At 45.9% G+C, this 17,544-nt stretch overlaps 1 protein-coding gene across 2 annotated transcripts in view; it reads left to right on the top strand.

Moving 5' to 3' along the window:
• The first annotated feature begins 15,302 nt into the window (after positions 1-15,302).
• The window catches only part of gc2 (guanylyl cyclase 2), a 32,149-nt gene continuing 29,907 nt past the window's right edge, over positions 15,303-17,544 (top strand). For both annotated transcript variants that reach the window (XM_031791795.1, XM_031791794.1), the window contains exons 1-3: positions 15,303-15,418; positions 15,510-15,586; positions 17,007-17,456. In XM_031791795.1, the coding sequence (XP_031647655.1) occupies positions 17,122-17,456 (335 nt within the window). In that variant the 5' untranslated portion in view covers positions 15,303-15,418; positions 15,510-15,586; positions 17,007-17,121. The remainder of the gene's footprint in view (positions 15,419-15,509; positions 15,587-17,006; positions 17,457-17,544) is intronic.

Raw genomic sequence — 17,544 nt, forward strand, 5'->3', positions numbered from 1 at the left:
CTACGAGTGGGCGACAGCTCATTGCTCACTCTGACACACTGAGTTCTGCCTTTCATCCATCTCAAGGCATCAGGGGAAAAGTTGAACTTGGACAATTTTGTGATGAGAATCTCATGGTTAACAGTATCAAAAGCCTTCCTTAGGTCCAGAAACACAGCCCCAAGCTCAAGAACAACTTAACAATACTCAACTCAACTCAACAACAACTCAACAATACTCAACTCAACAATACTCAACTCAACTCAACAACAACTCAACAATACTCAACAATACTCAACTCAACAATACTCAACTCAACAACACTCAACATCAACTCAACAACACTCAACATCAACTCAACAACACTCAACATCAACTCAACAACACTCAACATCAACTCAACAACACTCAACATCAACTCAACAACACTCAGCTCAAGAACAACTTAACAACACTCAACTCAACAATACTTAACAACACACAGGTCTCTGTAGTGCACTTTATAGGGAATAGGTTGCCATTTGGAACAAAAAAAAAATATTTTTTAGCAGTCATTCACTCATCTAGGACCCTTCTGGGTGGTTTGGTTTTGACAATATCTATCAGCTATGGAAACTCACACTTACAGGCTTCACTGAGTAGCTACAGTATCTACATGTAAGGCCTATTAAAATCCTTAAGAGTCTATTGACGCACCCGTGTGTCAATCTAAGTAACATGTATTTTTTAAATCCCCATCAAAATCCGTCAGTTTTTAAGATAGAGTTTTTTTTGCTTGGGCTGTGTCTCAATCCACCACATCCTCCGATGTCGGCCTTCCACATCTGTGGTGGAACACGGTGTTTGTCAGACCAGGAGACACCCCGAAAATCGGTCTTCTCATAAAATTGTCTGTAGCATCCGAACGGTTTGGCCTACAAAATATGACCAATTTATGGAAAGATGAGACTCTCACGAAGACAATGGTGGTCTCTGGTTTGTTCTAAGACCCCACAAGCCCAACAGGACTCATCTGAAGTGGGTAACGCTGATGTGACAACGTCTGTCTGTAGCGTCTGAACTGTTTGAGCTACAAACTAATATGACCCCACTGTGGAAAGGGGAGACTCTCACCAACACAATAGCGTTCTCCGTTTCGCTCTATGACCGATGTTCCCTCTAAGCAGCTTCCCCGGGACTGCTGCACAGAAGAAATATCAGCCCGCGCAGAGAAGCACGAGATGGAACTTCTCTCAACTTTTTAGAGTTTTCTCTGTTAGTGAACACTATGAATGTTTCCCTTTACTGTGGGAATTGTGATCGAATAAAAACAATATTAGCCACTTTCACTGTAACATACTGAAACAAAATAACCTATGCATGAGGTTGTGTTGTAGACAGAACGCATCAGAGTAGGATTCTACTGCATTGGCAGGCAAATACTCTACACAGACTGGTGTGCAATTAACCAATCAGAGCTACAGTAGGCCTATACGCAAATAGACCATTGCCATATAAGGATCTGTGACATTCACTTTGAACTGGACTGTTTAAAAATGAAAAATTATGTAAATATATTTCTTTGTGGTTCTTTGTACCGCCAATTTTGTATTATACAATTGGTAGTTACGGTCTTGTCCCATCGGTGCAACTCCAGTATGGACTCGGGAGAGGCAAAGGTCGAGAGCCATGCGTCCTCCCAATCATGACCCTGCTTCTTTGACACACTGCTCGCTTAACCCAGAAGCCAGCCGCACAAATGTGTCAGAGGAAACACCGAAATCCACGTACATGCGCCCAGCCCGCCACAAGGAGTCGCTAGAGCACAATGGGACAAGGACATCCCATCCCACCAAACCCTCTCCTAACCCGGGCGACACTGGGCCAATTGTAAGCCACCTCATGGGTCTCTCGATCGAGGCCGGCTGCAACAAAGCCTGGGATCGAACCCGGGTCTGTAGTCACTCCTCAAGCACTGCACTGCGCCACTCGGGAGGCCTGAACTGGACTGTTTTTACAGCATAAGCAGTCGTGAGAAGATGCTCTAGTTTTGAGATCAAAGCGAGAGCTACATGTAGTGACTTATGTACATTTTGTTCATATCCTTTGATAGTGAGTTATTAGCCCAGTTATATATCATTTGTAGACAGCAATGGGGGAGTGATTGCTAGTTAGTGAGTTATTAGCCCAGTTATAGATCATTTGTAGTCAGCAATGGGGGAGTGATTGCTTCCTACAGAGCACAAAAAGTGTGAATTTCTAGACATCTTTGAAAAGCGAGTCAGGTAAAGAGCTTTTCTTTTGTCTTAAGGGGCCGTGTTGTATTTGAGACAGGCTTGAATAAGCTAAGTAACCAGTAGGCAAATGGTAGCATAATTTGTCTGATTCTCTATAATAATGGTACAGGAATAATGATGCATTTTATATGTAAAGTGGTTTCTTGCATCAAACAACAAAACAACATTTTCAGTCACCTCCTTGTCTGAAAGACAAGTGGATAAACAGGTTAAGCTACAGGACTGTTTTGCTAGCACAGAGTGGAATATGTTCCGGGATTCGTCTGATGGCATTGAGGAGTACACCACATCAGTCATTGGCTTCATCAATAAGTGCATCGATGACGTCGTCCCCGCAGTGACCGTACGTACATACCCCAACCAGAAGCCATGGATTACAGGCAACATCCGCACTGAGCTAAAGGCTAGAGCTGCCGCTTTCAAGTAGTGGGACTCTAATCCCGCTATAACCTCCGACGAACCATCAATCAATCAAAGCATCAATATATGACTAAGATCGAATCGAACCCCACCAGCTCTGACACTCGTTCAACACCATAGTGCTCTCAAAGCTCATCAATAAGCTAAGGACACTGGGACTAAACACCTCCGTCTGCAACAGGATCCTGGACTTCCTGAAGGGAAGTCAGGTGGTAAGGGTAGGTAACAACACATCCGCCACACTGATCTTCAACACAGGGACCCCTCAGGAGTGCATGCTCAGTCCCCTCCTGTACTCCCTGTTCACTCATTACTGCACGGCCAGGCACGACCTCCAACACCATCATTAAGTTTGCCGATGACACAACAGTGGTAGGCCTCACCGACAACGACGAGGCAGCCTATAGGGAGGAGGTCAGAGACCTGGCCATGTGGTGCCGGGACAACAACCTCTCCCTCAACGTGATCAAGACAAAGGAGATGATTATGGGCTACAGGAAAAGGAGGACCGAGCCCGCCCCCATTCTCATCGACGAGACTGCAGTGGAGCAGGTTGAGAGCTTCAAGTTCCTTAGTGTCCACATCACGAACAAACGAACATGGTCCAAGCACATCAAGACAGTCATGAAGAGGGCACGGCAAAACCTATTTTTATTTATTTTTTTATTTTTATTTTACCTTTATTTAACCAGGTAGGCAAGTTGAGAACAAGTTCTCATTTACAATTGCGACCTGGCCAAGATAAAGCAAAGCAGTTCGACAGATAAAACGACACAGAGTTACACATGGAGTAAAAACAAACATACAGTCAATAATGCAGTATAAACAAGTCTATATACAATGTGAGCAAATGAGGTGAGAAGGGAGGTAAAGGCAAAAAAGGCCATGATGGCAAAGTAAGTACAATATAGCAAGTAAAATACTGGAATGGTAGTTTTGCAATGGAAGAATGTGCAAAGTAGAAATAAAAAATAATGGGGTGCAAAGCAGCAAAATAAATAAATAAATAAAAATTAAATACAGTTGGGAAAGAGGTAGTTGTTTGGGCTAAATTATAGGTGGGCTATGTACAGGTGCAGTAATCTGTGAGCTGCTCTGACAGTTGGTGCTTAAAGCTAGTGAGGGAGATAAGTGTTTCCAGTTTCAGAGATTTTTGTAGTTCGTTCCAGTCATTGGCAGCAGAGAACTGGAAGGAGAGGCGGCCAAAGAAAGAATTGGTTTTGGGGGTGACTAGAGAGATATACCTGCTGGAGCGTGTGCTACAGGTGGGAGATGCTATGGTGACCAGCGAGCTGAGATAAGGGGGGACTTTACCTAGCAGGGTCTTGTAGATGACATGGAGCCAGTGGGTTTGGCGACGAGTATGAAGCGAGGGCCAGCCAACGAGAGCGTACAGGTCGCAATGGTGGGTAGTATATGGGGCTTTGGTGATAAAACGGATTGCACTGTGATAGACTGCATCCAATTTGTTGAGTAGGGTATTGGAGGCTATTTTGTAAATGACATCGCCAAAGTCGAGGATTGGTAGGATGGTCAGTTTTACAAGGGTATGAGTGAAGGATGCTTTGTTGCGAAATAGGAAGCCAATTCTAGATTTAACTTTGGATTGGAGATGTTTGATATGGGTCTGGAAGGAGAGTTTACAGTCTAACCAGACACCTAAGTATTTGTAGTTGTCCACGTATTCTAAGTCAGAGCCGTCCAGAGTAGTGATGTTGGACAGGCGGGTAGGTGCAGGTAGCGATCGGTTGAAGAGCATGCATTTAGTTTTACTTGTATTTAAGAGCAATTGGAGGCCACGGAAGGAGAGTTGTATGGCATTGAAGCTTGCCTGGAGGGTTGTTAACACAGTGTCCAAAGAAGGGCCGGAAGTATACAGAATGGTGTCGTCTGCGTAGAGGTGGATCAGGGACTCACCAGCAGCAAGAGCGACCTCATTGATGTATACAGAGAAGAGAGTCGGTCCAAGAATTGAACCCTGTGGCACCCCCATAGAGACTGCCAGAGGTCCGGACAGCAGACCCTCCGATTTGACACACTGAACTCTCGAAAGCCTTGGCCAGATCAATGAATACGGCTGCACAGTAATGTTTCTTATCGATGGCGGTTAAGATATCGTTTAGGACCTTGAGCGTGGCTGAGGTGCACCCATGACCAGCTCTGAAACCGGATTGCATTCCGGTTTCCCCCTCAGGAGACTGAAAAGATTTTGCATGGGTCCTCAGATCCTCAAAAGGTTCTACAGCTGCACCATTGAGAGCATCTTGACTGGTTGCATCACTGCCTGGTATGGCAACTGCTTGTCCTCCAACCGCAAGGGTAGTGTGTATGGCCCAGTACATCACTGGGGCCAAGCTTCCTGCCATCCAGGATCTCTATACCAGGCGGTGTCAGAGGAAGGCCTTAAAAGACTCTAGCAACCCTGGTCAAAGACTGTTCTCTCTGCTATCGCATGGCAAGCTGTACTGGAGTGCCAAGTCTAGGTCCAAGAGGCTTCTAAACAGCTTCTACCCCCAAGACTCCTGAACATCTAATCAAATGGCTACCCAGTCTATTTGCATTGCCCCCCCACCCTCTCTTTTACGCCGCTGCTACTCTGTTATTATCTATGCATAGTCACTTTAATAACTCTACCTACATGCACAATTACCTCGACATTGCCTCTGTACCGGTACCCCCTGTATATAGTCTCCACATTGACTCTGTAGTGGTACCCCCTGTATATAGTCTCCACATTAACTCTGTACCGGTACCCCCTGTATATAGTCTCCACCTTAATTCTGTACCGGTACCCCCTGTATATAGTCTCCACATTGACTCTGTACCGGTACCCCCTGTATAGAGTCTCCACCTTAACTCTGTACCGGTAACCCCTGTATATAGTCTTCACATTAACTCTGTACCGGTACCCCCCCTGTATATAGTCTCCACATTAACTCTGTACTGGTACCCCCTGTATATAGTCTCCACATTAACTCTGTACCGGTACCCCCTGTATATAGTCTCCACATTAACTCTGTACCGGTACCCCCCTGTATATAGTCTCCACATTGACTCTGTTCCGGAACCCCCTGTATATAGTCTCCACATTAACTCTGTTCCGGTACCCCCCTGTATATAGTCTCCACATTGACTCTGTTCCGGAACCCCCTGTATATAGTCTCCACATTAACTCTGTTCCGGTACCCCCTGTATATAGTCTCCACATTAACTCTGTTCCGGTACCCCCTGTATATAGTCTCCACATTGACTCTGTTCCGGAACCCCCTGTATATAGTCTCCACATTAACTCTGTACCGGTACCCCCTGTATATAGTCTCCACATTGACTCTGTTCCGGTACCCCCTGTATATAGTCTCCACATTAACTCTGTAGCGGTACCCCCTGTTAATAGTCTCCACATTAACTCTGTAGCGGTACCCCCTGTTTATAGTCTCCACATTAACTCTGTACTGGTACCCCCTGTATATAGTCTCCACATTGACTCTGTACCGGTACCCCCTGTATATAGTCTCCACATTGACTCTGTACCGGTACCCCCTGTTTATAGTCTCCACATTGACTCTGTACCGGTACCCCCTGTATATAGTCTCCACATTGACTCTGTACCGGTACCCCCTGTATATAGTCTCCACATTGACTCTGTACTGGTACCCCCTGTATATAGTCTCCACATTGACTCTGTACTGGTACCCCCTGTTTATAGTCTCCACATTGACTCTGTACCGGTACCCCCAGTATATAGTCTCCACATTGACTCTGTACTGGTACCCCCTGTTTATAGTCTCCACATTGACTCTGTACCGGTACCCCCTGTATATAGTCTCCACATTGACTCTGTACCGGTACCCCCTGTATATAGTCTCCACATTGACTCTGTACCGGTACCCCCCTGTTTATAGTCTCCACATTGACTCTGTACCGGTACCCCCTGTATATAGTCTCCACATTGACTCTGTACCGGTACCCCCTGTATATAGTCTCCACATTAACTCTGTACCGGTACCCCCTGTATATAGCCTCCACATTGACTCTGTACCGGTACCCCCTGTATATAGTCTCCACATTAACTCTGTACCGGTACCCCCTGTATATAGCCTCCACATTGACTCTGTACCGGTACCCCCTGTATATAGCCTCCACATTGACTCTGTACCGGTACCCCCTGTATATAGTCTCCACATTAACTCTGTACCGGTACCCCCTGTATATAGCCTCCACATTGACTCTGTACCGGTACCCCTGTATATAGTCTCCACATTAACTCTGTACCGGTACCCCCTGTATATAGCCTCCACATTGACTCTGTACTGGTACCCCCTGTATATAGTCTCCACATTAACTCTGTACCGGTACCCCTGTATATAGTCTCCACATTAACTCTGTACCGGTACCCCCTGTAAATATAGTCTCCACATTAACTCTGTACCGGTACCCCCTGTATATAGTCTCCACATTAACTCTGTACCGGTACCCCCCTGTATATAGTCCTCCACATTAACTCTGTACCGGTACACCCTGTATATAGTCTCCACATTACTCTGTACCGGTACCCCTGTATATAGTCTCCACATTACTCTGTACCGGTACCCCCTGTATACTAGTCTCCACAGTTGGACCTGTACCGGTACCCCCTGTATATAGTCTCCACATTGACTCTGTACCGGTACCCCCTGTATATAGTCTCCACATTGACTCTGTACCGGTACCCCCTGTATATAGTCTCCACATTGACTCTGTACCGGTACCCCCTGTATATAGTCTCCACATTGACCCTGTACCGGTACCCCCTGTATATAGTCTCCACATTGACTCTGTACCGGTACCCCCTGTATATAGTCTCCACATTGACCCTGTACCGGTACCCCTGTATATAGTCTCCACATTGACTCTGTACCGGTACCCCCTGTATATAGTCTCCACATTGACCCTGTACCGGTACCCCCTGTATATAGTCTCCACATTGACTCTGTACCGGTACCCCCTGTATATAGTCTCCACATTGACCCTGTACCGGTACCCCTTGTATATAGTCTCCACATTGACTCTGTTCCGGTACCCCCCTGTATATAGTCCTCCACATTGACTCTGTACCGGTACCCCCCCTGTATATAGTCTCCACATTGACCCTGTACCGGTCCCCCTGTATATAGTCTCCACATTGACTCTGTACCGGTACCCCCTGTATATAGTCTCCACATTAACTCTGTTCCGGTACCCCCTGTATATAGCCTCCACATTGACTCTGTACCGGTACCCCCTGTATATAGTCTCCACATTGACCCTGTACCGGTACCCCTTGTATATAGTCTCCACATTGACTCTGTTCCGGTACCCCCTGTATATAGTCTCCACATTGACCCTGTACCGGTACCCCCCTGTATATAGTCTCCACATTGACTCTGTACCGGTACCCCTGTATATAGTCTCCACATTGACTCTGTACCGGTACCCCCTGTATATAGTCTCCACATTAACTCTGTTCCGGTACCCCCTGTATATAGCCTCCACATTGACTCTGTACCGGTACCCCCTGTATATAGTCTCCACATTGACTCTGTATCAGTACCCCCTGTATATAGTCTCCACATTGACCCTGTACCGGTACCCCCTGTATATAGTCTCCACATTGACTCTGTATCAGTACCCCTGTATATAGTCTCCACATTAACTCTGTACTGGTACCCCCTGTATATAGTCTCCACATTAACTCTGTACTGGTACCCCCTGTATATAGTCTCCACATTAACTCTGTACTGGTACCCCCTGTATATAGTCTCCACATTAACTCTGTACTGGTACCCCCCTGTATATAGTCTCCACATTAACTCTGTACTGGTACCCCCTGTATATAGTCTCCACATTAAACTCTGTACCGGTACCCCCCTGTATATAGCCTCCACATTAACTCTGTACCAGTACCCCCTGTATATAGTCTCCACATTAACTCTGTACCAGTACCCCCTGTATATAGTCTCCACATTGACTCTGTACCAGTACCCCCCTGTTTATAGTCTATTGTTATTTTACTGCTCTTTAATTACTTGTTCCTTTTATTTCTTATTCATATTTTTTAAACTGCATTGTTGGTGAGGGGCTTGAAAGTAAGCATTTCACTGTATGTGGCGCATGTGACTAATACAATTTGATTTGTTTTAATGTCAAGCCCTGCATTAACCACCACACAATGGCTGCTACTGTAGGCTGAATGATAGAACAGATATTTCCATGATAAAATGTTATGGGATGTATTTTCTCCATAGTTCTTGAAGGTACGTCACTCTGGTAGATCTACATTATGATCAAATAGCCACAGTAGCCTACCTGACCAATGTTAAAACTCACTTTTTAAATGTCTTTTTTTTACCTTTATTTAATTAGGCAAGTCAGTTAAGAACAAATTCTTATTTACAATGACGGCCTACCGTCAAAACAAACTTAAAGTGGGTACAGCCTTAGTGTTCACAGTAAACGTGTAAACCGAAAATCATGAGCATTAATATGGAGGTAGTCTCCCCTTTGCTGCTATAACAGCCTCCACTCTTCTGGGAAGACTTTCCACTAGATGTTGGAACATTGCTGCAGGGACTTGCTTCCATTCAGCCAGAAGGGCATTAGTGAAGTTGGGCACTGATGTTGGGCGATTAGGCCTGGCTCACAGTCGGCATTCCAATTAATCTCAAAGGTGTTCAATGGGTTGAGGTCAGGGCTCTGCGCAGGCCAGTCAAGTTCTTCCACCCCGACCTCGACAAACCATTTCTGTATGGATCTCGCTTTGTGCATGGGGGCATTGTCATGTCATGCCCCCAAACTTTCTATAGGCTATAGTAAAGCCCAAATTTAATATTTATATATAATTTTCGGGGGGGGGGGGCCTAAAGATGTCCTAAAATTGAAATCTAATTGTTAAATGATCCATGTAATGACCATCTTAAAACAATTCCATATGCTAGCTTAGTAGTCCCTTAAATGAAATGGTTTCACTGAGTATCTAGCCACATATAGGCCCAATTAAACAGCTTCACTGAGTATCTAGCCACATATAGGCCCAATTAAACAGCTTCACTGAGTATCTAGCCACATATAGGCCCAATTAAACAGTTTTCACTGAGTATCTAGCCACATATAGGCCCAATTAAACAGCTTCACTGAGTATCTAGCCACATATAGGCCCAATTAAACAGTTTCACTGAGTATCTATCCACATATAGGCCCATTTAAACAGCTTCACTGAGTATCTAGCCACATATAGGCCCAATTAAACAGTTTCACTGAGTATCTATCCACATATAGGCCCATTTAAACAGCTTCACTGAGTATCTAGCCACATATAGGCCCAATTAAACAGTTTCACTGAGTATCTATCCACATATAGGCCCAATTAAACAGTTTCACTGAGGATCTATCCACATATAGGCCCAATTAAACAGTTTCACTGAGTATCTATCCACATATAGGCCCAATTAAACAGTTTCACTGTGTATCTAGCCACATCTAGGCCCAATTAAACAGTTTCACTGAGTATCTATCCACATATAGGTCCATTTAAACAGCTTCACTGGACATACAAACATATTAAAAACGAATAGTCGATATGGTTGAAGGAGAGAGATATAGTACCCTTTCCACCCAGGAATGTTTATATGCAATTTATATCCCTTAAAGTTCAATGCACACATAATGCATATGAACATATTGCCATTTTAGTGCATATTCTATAAAGAATCATGTTGAAATATCAGTGATGTCATTTGCTGTGGAGTTCTGTAGCCGAGGCCAAAGTCATTTTCCTTCCTTAGAGACTGTATTGTATCTCCATCTGACCTATCGTTCCTCCCTCTTTCCCCTCTCTCCCCTCTTTCCCCTCTCACCCCCTCCTTTCCCTCTCTCCCCCTCTTTTCCCTCTCTCTCCCCCTTTCCCTCTCTCCCCCTCTTTCCCTCTCTCCCCCTCTTTCCTCTCTCACCCCCCTCCTTTCCCTCTCTCCCCCTCTTTTCCCTCTTTCCCCTCTCTCCCCTCCTTTCCCTCTCTCCCCCTCTTTCCCCTCTCACCCCCTCCTTTCCCTCTCTCCCCCCTCTTTTCCCTCTCTCCCCTCTTTTTCCTCTCTCCCCTCCTTTCCCTCTCTCCCCCTCTTTCCCCTCTCACCCCCCTCCTTTCCCTCTCTCCCCTCTTTTCCCTCTCTCCCCTCCTTTCCCTCTCTCCCCCTCCTTTCCCTCTCTCCCCTCCTTTCCCTCTCTCCCCTCTTTCCCCTCTCACCCCCTCCTTTCCCTCTCTCCCCTCTTTTCCCTCTCTCCCCTCCTTTCCCTCTCTCCCCTCCTTTCCCTCTCTCCCCCTCTTTCCCCTCTCACTCCCTCCTTCCCTCTCTCCCCTCTTTCCCCTCTCACCCCCTCCTTTCCCTCTCTCCCCTCTTTTTCCTCTCTCCCCTCCTTTCCCTCTCTCCCCTCCTTTCCCTCTCTCCCCCTCTTTCCCCTCTCACCCCCTCCTTTCCCTCGCTCCCCTCTTTTCCCTCTCTCCCCTCCTTTCCCTCTCTCCCCTCCTTTCCCTCTCTCCCCCTCTTTCCCCTCTCACTCCCTCCTTTCCCTCTCTCCCCTCTTTCCCCTCTCACCCCCTCCTTTCCCTCTCTCCCCTCCTTTCCCTCTCTCCCCTCCTTTCCCTCTCCAAATAAAACAAACAGAGAGAGGGGGAAGAAAGGGAAGAGGGAGGGGCTTGTTTACACGGCCGTTCAGCCTCTCCAAAATGTTTTCCTTGAGGGAAGAGGCAGAACAGATCATTCTTTGACCGAGGTTCTTTTCACTGAAACGTCACATCTGGATAAACAATTTGAACCATTCATTGACACCAAATAAGTTTCAACGTGTTTCATTGAGCACATTCTCTGAATGGATCATCACAATCATTACAATAAAACGATATCCTCTAAAGACTCTCTAATTTACATTCTGTGATGATGATGATGATGATTATAGTTGAATAATATAATCACCCCCTTGAAGAGAGCCAGACTGTTGTGAACAGCAGCATCAGGCATGTCAGGACACTGACAAAACGACACCCTATTCCCTATGTAGGCCACTACCTTTGACCAGGAATCTTTTGACCAGAAGTGCACTATAGGGAATAGTGTGCCATTGGGACACAAGCAGTGTGTAATTTGAAGGAGGAATCCCCCATGCTTGAATCTGTAGTACTATAACAGGATACGCCTGATACATCTAAGAGTGGACATTCAACTCCCCCAATTCACTCCGATTATAATGTAATGGGTGTGGGGCTAAGCTGGGCTGGGCTCTTCACGAGGCCATGAGAGAAGCCAGTCTATCTGCATCCTCAAATTACACCCTATTCCCTATACAGTGCACTACTTTTAACTAGAGCTCAATGGGTCCTGGTCAAAAGTAGTGCACTGTATAGGGAGCCATTTGGAACACGGACCCTTGGCAGTCAGTCTCCCTACTAACATGTGGACCTGTTAGTGTTGGCAGACTACCGATGTTACGAATGTCAGGGAGGAGTGAGAGAGAGAGACAGAGAGAGAGAGAGAGAGAGAGAGAGAGAGAGAGAGAGAGAGAGAGAGAGAGAGAGAGAGACAGAGAGAGAGAGAGAGACAGAGAGAGAGAGAGAGAGAGAGAGAGAGAGAGAGAGAGAGAGAGAGAGAGAGAGAGAGAGAGAGAGAGAGAGAGAGAGAGAGAGAGAGAGGAGAGAGAGAGAGAGACAGAGAGAGAGAGAGAGAGAGAGAGAGAGAGAGAGAGAGAGAGACAGAGAGAGAGACAGAGAAGAGAGAGACAGAGAGAGAGGACAGAGAGAGAGAGAGAGAGAGACAGAGAGAGAGGAGAGAGAGAGAGAGAGACAGAGAGAGAGGAGAGAGAGAGAGGAGGAGAGAGAGAGAGAGAGAGAAGAGAGAGGAGAGAGACGAGAGACAGAGAGATGAGAGAGAGAGAGAGAGATGAGAGAGAGAAGAGGAGAGAGAGAGAGAGACAGAGAGAGAGAGACAGAGAGAGAGAGAGAGAGAGAGAGAGACAGAGAGAGAGAGACAGAGAGAGAGAGAGAGAGAGGAGAGAGAGAGAGAGAGAGAGAGAGAGAAAATGTCACTCTCTAAGAGAAAAGCGTTCTCTCTCTCCCTCACGCACTCACTATTAACACTTTTTTCTGTCACTTTGTTTCCCTCTCTCTAATTCTCTTTCACACAGTTTATTCTCTCTGTCACTTTAATATGACATTTTCAGAATGAGAGAACAGGCGAGAAAGAGAGAGGGTGAAGGAGAGGGAGAGTGAGAGAGAGAGAGAGAGAAAAAGAGAGACGAAGAAGGGAACAGATAAAGTTAAACAGTGCTTGCCAAGCCTAAAACATTACATTCCCTCACTTAAATCTTCTTGTTTGTTCCCAACACCAAGTTAGTTTATCACAGTGAATCTGTTGAGTAGGTCTGGGAGAATGAGGAAATAGTACAAGTTAGTTTATCACAGTGAATCGGTTGAGTAGGTCTGGGAGAAGGAGGAAAGCAACAGTGGAATCAGCATTGTTTTCTATCATTCCATTATAGAGTTCTAGAATGAAACTCTCTGCTCAGAAGGTTCCACATGGGAATCTCATAGAACAGTTAGCCAGGCTCCAGAGTGGTGCAGTGGTCTAAGGCACTGCATCTCACTGCAAGAGGTGTCCCTATAGTCTCTAGTTCGAGACATCAGGCTGTATCACATCAGGCTGTATCACATCAGGCTGTACAGGCTGTATCACATCAGGCTGTATCACATCAGGCTGTATCACACCAGGCTGTATCACATCAGGCTGTACAGGCTGTATCACATCAGGCTATATCACATCAGGCTGTATCACATCAGGCTATATCACATCAGGCTGTATCACATCAGGCTGTATCACATCAGGCTGTATCACATCAGGCTGTACAGGCTGTATCACATCAGGCTGTATCACATCAGGCTGTATCACATCAGGCTGTATCACACCAGGCTGTATCACATCAGGCTATATCACATCAGGCTGTATCACATCAGGCTGTACAGGCTGTATCACATCAGGCTGTACAGGCTGTATCACATCAGGCTGTATCACATCAGGCTATATCACATCAGGCTGTATCACATCAGGCTATATCACATCAGGCTGTATCACATCAGGCTGTATCACATCAGGCTGTACAGGCTGTATCACACCAGGCTGTATCACATCAGGCTGTACAGGCTGTATCACACCAGGCTGTATCACATCAGGCTGTATCACATCAGGCTGTATCACATCAGGCTGTATCACATCAGGCTATATCACATCAGGCTGTATCACATCAGGCTATATCACATCAGGCTGTATCACATCAGGCTGTATCACATCAGGCTGTATCACACCAGGCTGTATCACACCAGGCTATATCACACCAGGCTGTATCACATCAGGCTGTATCACACCAGGCTGTATCACACCAGGCTGTACAGGTTGTATCACACCAGGCTGTATCACATCAGGCTGTATCACATCAGGCTGTATCACACCAGGCTGTATCACACCAGGCTATATCACACCAGGCTATATCACATCAGGCTATATCACATCAGGCTGTATCACATCAGGCTGTATCACACCAGGCTGTATCACACCAGGCTGTATCACACCAGTCTGTACAGGTTGTATCACATCAGGCTGTATCACACCAGGCTGTATCACACCAGGCTATATCACACCAGGCTATATCACATCAGGCTATATCACATCAGGCTGTATCACATCAGGCTGTATCACACCAGGCTGTATCACACCAGGCTGTATCACGCCAGTCTGTACAGGTTGTATCACATCAGGCTGTATCACATCAGGCTGTATCACATCAGGCTATATCACATCAGGCTGTATCACGCCAGTCTGTACAGGTTGTATCACACCAGGCTGTGATTGGGAGTCCCATAGAGCAGCACACAATTGGCCGGGGTAGGCCGTCATCGTAAATAACTGAAGTTGCTGCACTGAAGTTGCTGTCTCCTGCTGCCCTCCAGCTTCAAGAAAAAGAACTGTCCATTTAGACACCAGCTAAATTGCCCAACTGTTGGTACAGGTCCAGGATCAGTTTACTCACAGATCTTTAGCTTTACCATTACAAGGTAAAAACACAACACAGACTTTAAATCGATGTCTAAAGGTAATTCCATCAAATATCGAGAACCACGTCCACTTGCAGACACCCATTCCACAAGGCAGATGCATTCACAGTTTCCATCTGTTTCAAAGACAGATGGAGCATACGGAATAAATCAGAAAGTCTCCATGGACGATATCGGCCTACAGGGGAGATCCAGATGGAATGCCAGGTTGGAATCTAGAGCTTGCAGGTGTTCTGTTCTGTCCCAGAGAGTTCAGAAGTATAATATGTTTGTTATGTTGCTATCAATTATCCCACCATTGTAGCATACAAATGATCCTAATGGCCTACGATGGATCTACAGAACTCCCACAGCGCCATAGGAAGGTGTTTACAGGCCTGTCATAGCTGGCTGCAGCAGATTGGATTTGATATAATCTGAAGGGTCACTTGTTCTAGGTCGCAAAGGTTGTCACACACCCTCACTCTCCGTTGAGATGATACTGGTGAGAGGATTATGAGATTTGACGCTCACTTGTATGGCGCACCCCGGGCCCAGTGGAAGAACTTTCGCTCGATAGGCCAAAATACAAATAAAACATTAAGTTATGCGCGTTTTGAAACGTTGCATTTCTTTAGGCCAAATAGTCTTTGAGCTGGTATGTGAAACCTTGCGGTTGTTTTTGTGTGTCGTTGAGGATGTAAGTTGGATCCATTTGACTTCGCTGACACTTTCCTTTTCTGTGATAGGCCTACTTTTGTGCCGAGGAGGCGACGCCATAGAGGAGAATTGAAGTAAGCCTAGTCCTCCTTCTCCTCCTAGCATGGTAAGTGATGTATCTGTATATTAACTCATAAACAAAGGTGAGGTTAAGAAGTTACTGTTGGCAATATTTCATAGGCTTAACACACAAAAGCCAAAATATAATCAACATATGTGTTCTTTCTAATAACAAGTAGCCTGAAATTGATTGATGCAAACATTAGATCAATTATTATTTAAAACCGTACAACTATCGTTAGGCCACAGTCTTTCCAAAGGTTCATATGAGATGCCACCGCGGGATAGGGATTATGGATGATAAATCCACGGTCATATTTAGTCACATAATCCTGAGTTTTAGTAGAGCCGTTTACAGCCTGTAGAATTACAGACATCGGTGTGAAGTAACTTTTGCCAATTCATGACAATGTAGAAACAGTGTGTAGAAGGAATGTGTAGAAGGAATGTGTAGAAGGAATGTGTAGAAGGAATGTGCAGAAGGACTGTGCAGAAGGAATGTGCAGAAGGAATGTGTAGAAGGAATGTGCAGAAGGAATGTGCAGAAGGAATGTGCAGAAGGAATGTGCAGAAGGAATGTGCAGAAGGAATGTGAAGAAGGAATGTGTAGAAGGAATGTGCAGAAGGAATGTGCAGAAGGAATGTGCAGAAGGAATGTGCAGAAGGAATGTGCAGAAGGAATGTGCAGAAGGAATGTGCAGAAGGAATGTGCAGAAGGAATGTGCAGAAGGAATGTGCAGAAGGAATGTGCAGAAGGAATGTGCAGAAGGAATGTGCAGAAGGAATGTGCAGAAGAATGTGCAGAAGGAATGTGCAGAAGGAATGTGCAGAAGGAATGTAAGGAATGTGCAGAAGGAATGTGCAGAAGGAATGTGCAGAAGGAATGTGCAGAAGGAATGTGCAGAAGGAATGTGCAGAAGGAATGTGCAGAGAATGTGCAGAAGGAATGTGTAGAAGGAATGTGCAGAAGGAATGTGTAGAAGGAATGTGCAGAAGGAATGTGCAGAAGGAATGTGTAGAAGGAATGTGCAGAAGGAATGTGCAGAAGGAATGTGCAGAAGGAATGTGTAGAAGGAATGTGTAGAAGGAATGTGTAGAAGGAATGTGCAGAAGGAATGTGCAGAAGGAATGTGAAGAAGGAATGTGCAGAAGGAATGTGCAGAAGGAATGTGTAGAAGGAATGTGTAGAAGGAATGTGTAGAAGGAATGTGCAGAAGGAATGTGCAGAAGGAATGTGTAGAAGGAATGTGCAGAAGGAATGTGAAGAAGGAATGTGCAGAAGGAATGTGTAGAAGGAATGTGCAGAAGGAATGTGCAGAAGGAATGGTTAGACAGGTGATTTGTCAACATGACATGATCTTGTAGGGGCTGCTTTTACTTTCTGACAGATGGATATGCGAACACAATATAAACCAATTTTGATTGGTCACAATATGTGAATGCTGATGGTCCTCCTATTGTCTCAGATCTTCAGGACGTTGGGGCCGACACGGTTAGAGCTTTGTCGTCTAAGGACCTGTGACTGCAGTGACACGCGTGGAGCAGCGGCTTGGCGTGTGCATAGCGTGTGTTATCCTTGAGATGCGACCACCGCTCTGTGCCTTCCACAGCAAAACTCGGACATGGGCCGCGCACGGACACACAACCCCTGACCACCCTAAGGCACACCCCGCCCCCCTCCCTATCTCTTCCCCTCTATTTTCTTCCATCCCTCGCTCCCTCCAGCTCCCTCGCTATCAGTATGGTGTCTTTTGGTTCCTCCTGCTTGCCGTCCTGTGCCTTTGGCTCATTGGACCCTCCCCTGCTCACGCTGCTCACTTCCGTGTCGGGGTGGTAGGGCCGTGGTCATGTGACCCTCTCTTCTCCAAAGCGCTGCCGAGTGTGGCGGCCCAGCTGGCAGTCAACCGTATCAACAGGTAGGGATGAGTTCAACACAACTTTTACCAGAATCAGCAGGCAGGGATGAGTTCAACACACGTTTTTCCGAATTGATTAGTTGTTGGT

The sequence above is a fragment of the Oncorhynchus kisutch genome, linkage group LG16 (genome assembly GCF_002021735.2).
Source record: "Oncorhynchus kisutch isolate 150728-3 linkage group LG16, Okis_V2, whole genome shotgun sequence".
In the NCBI taxonomy this organism is placed as follows: domain Eukaryota; kingdom Metazoa; phylum Chordata; class Actinopteri; order Salmoniformes; family Salmonidae; genus Oncorhynchus; species Oncorhynchus kisutch.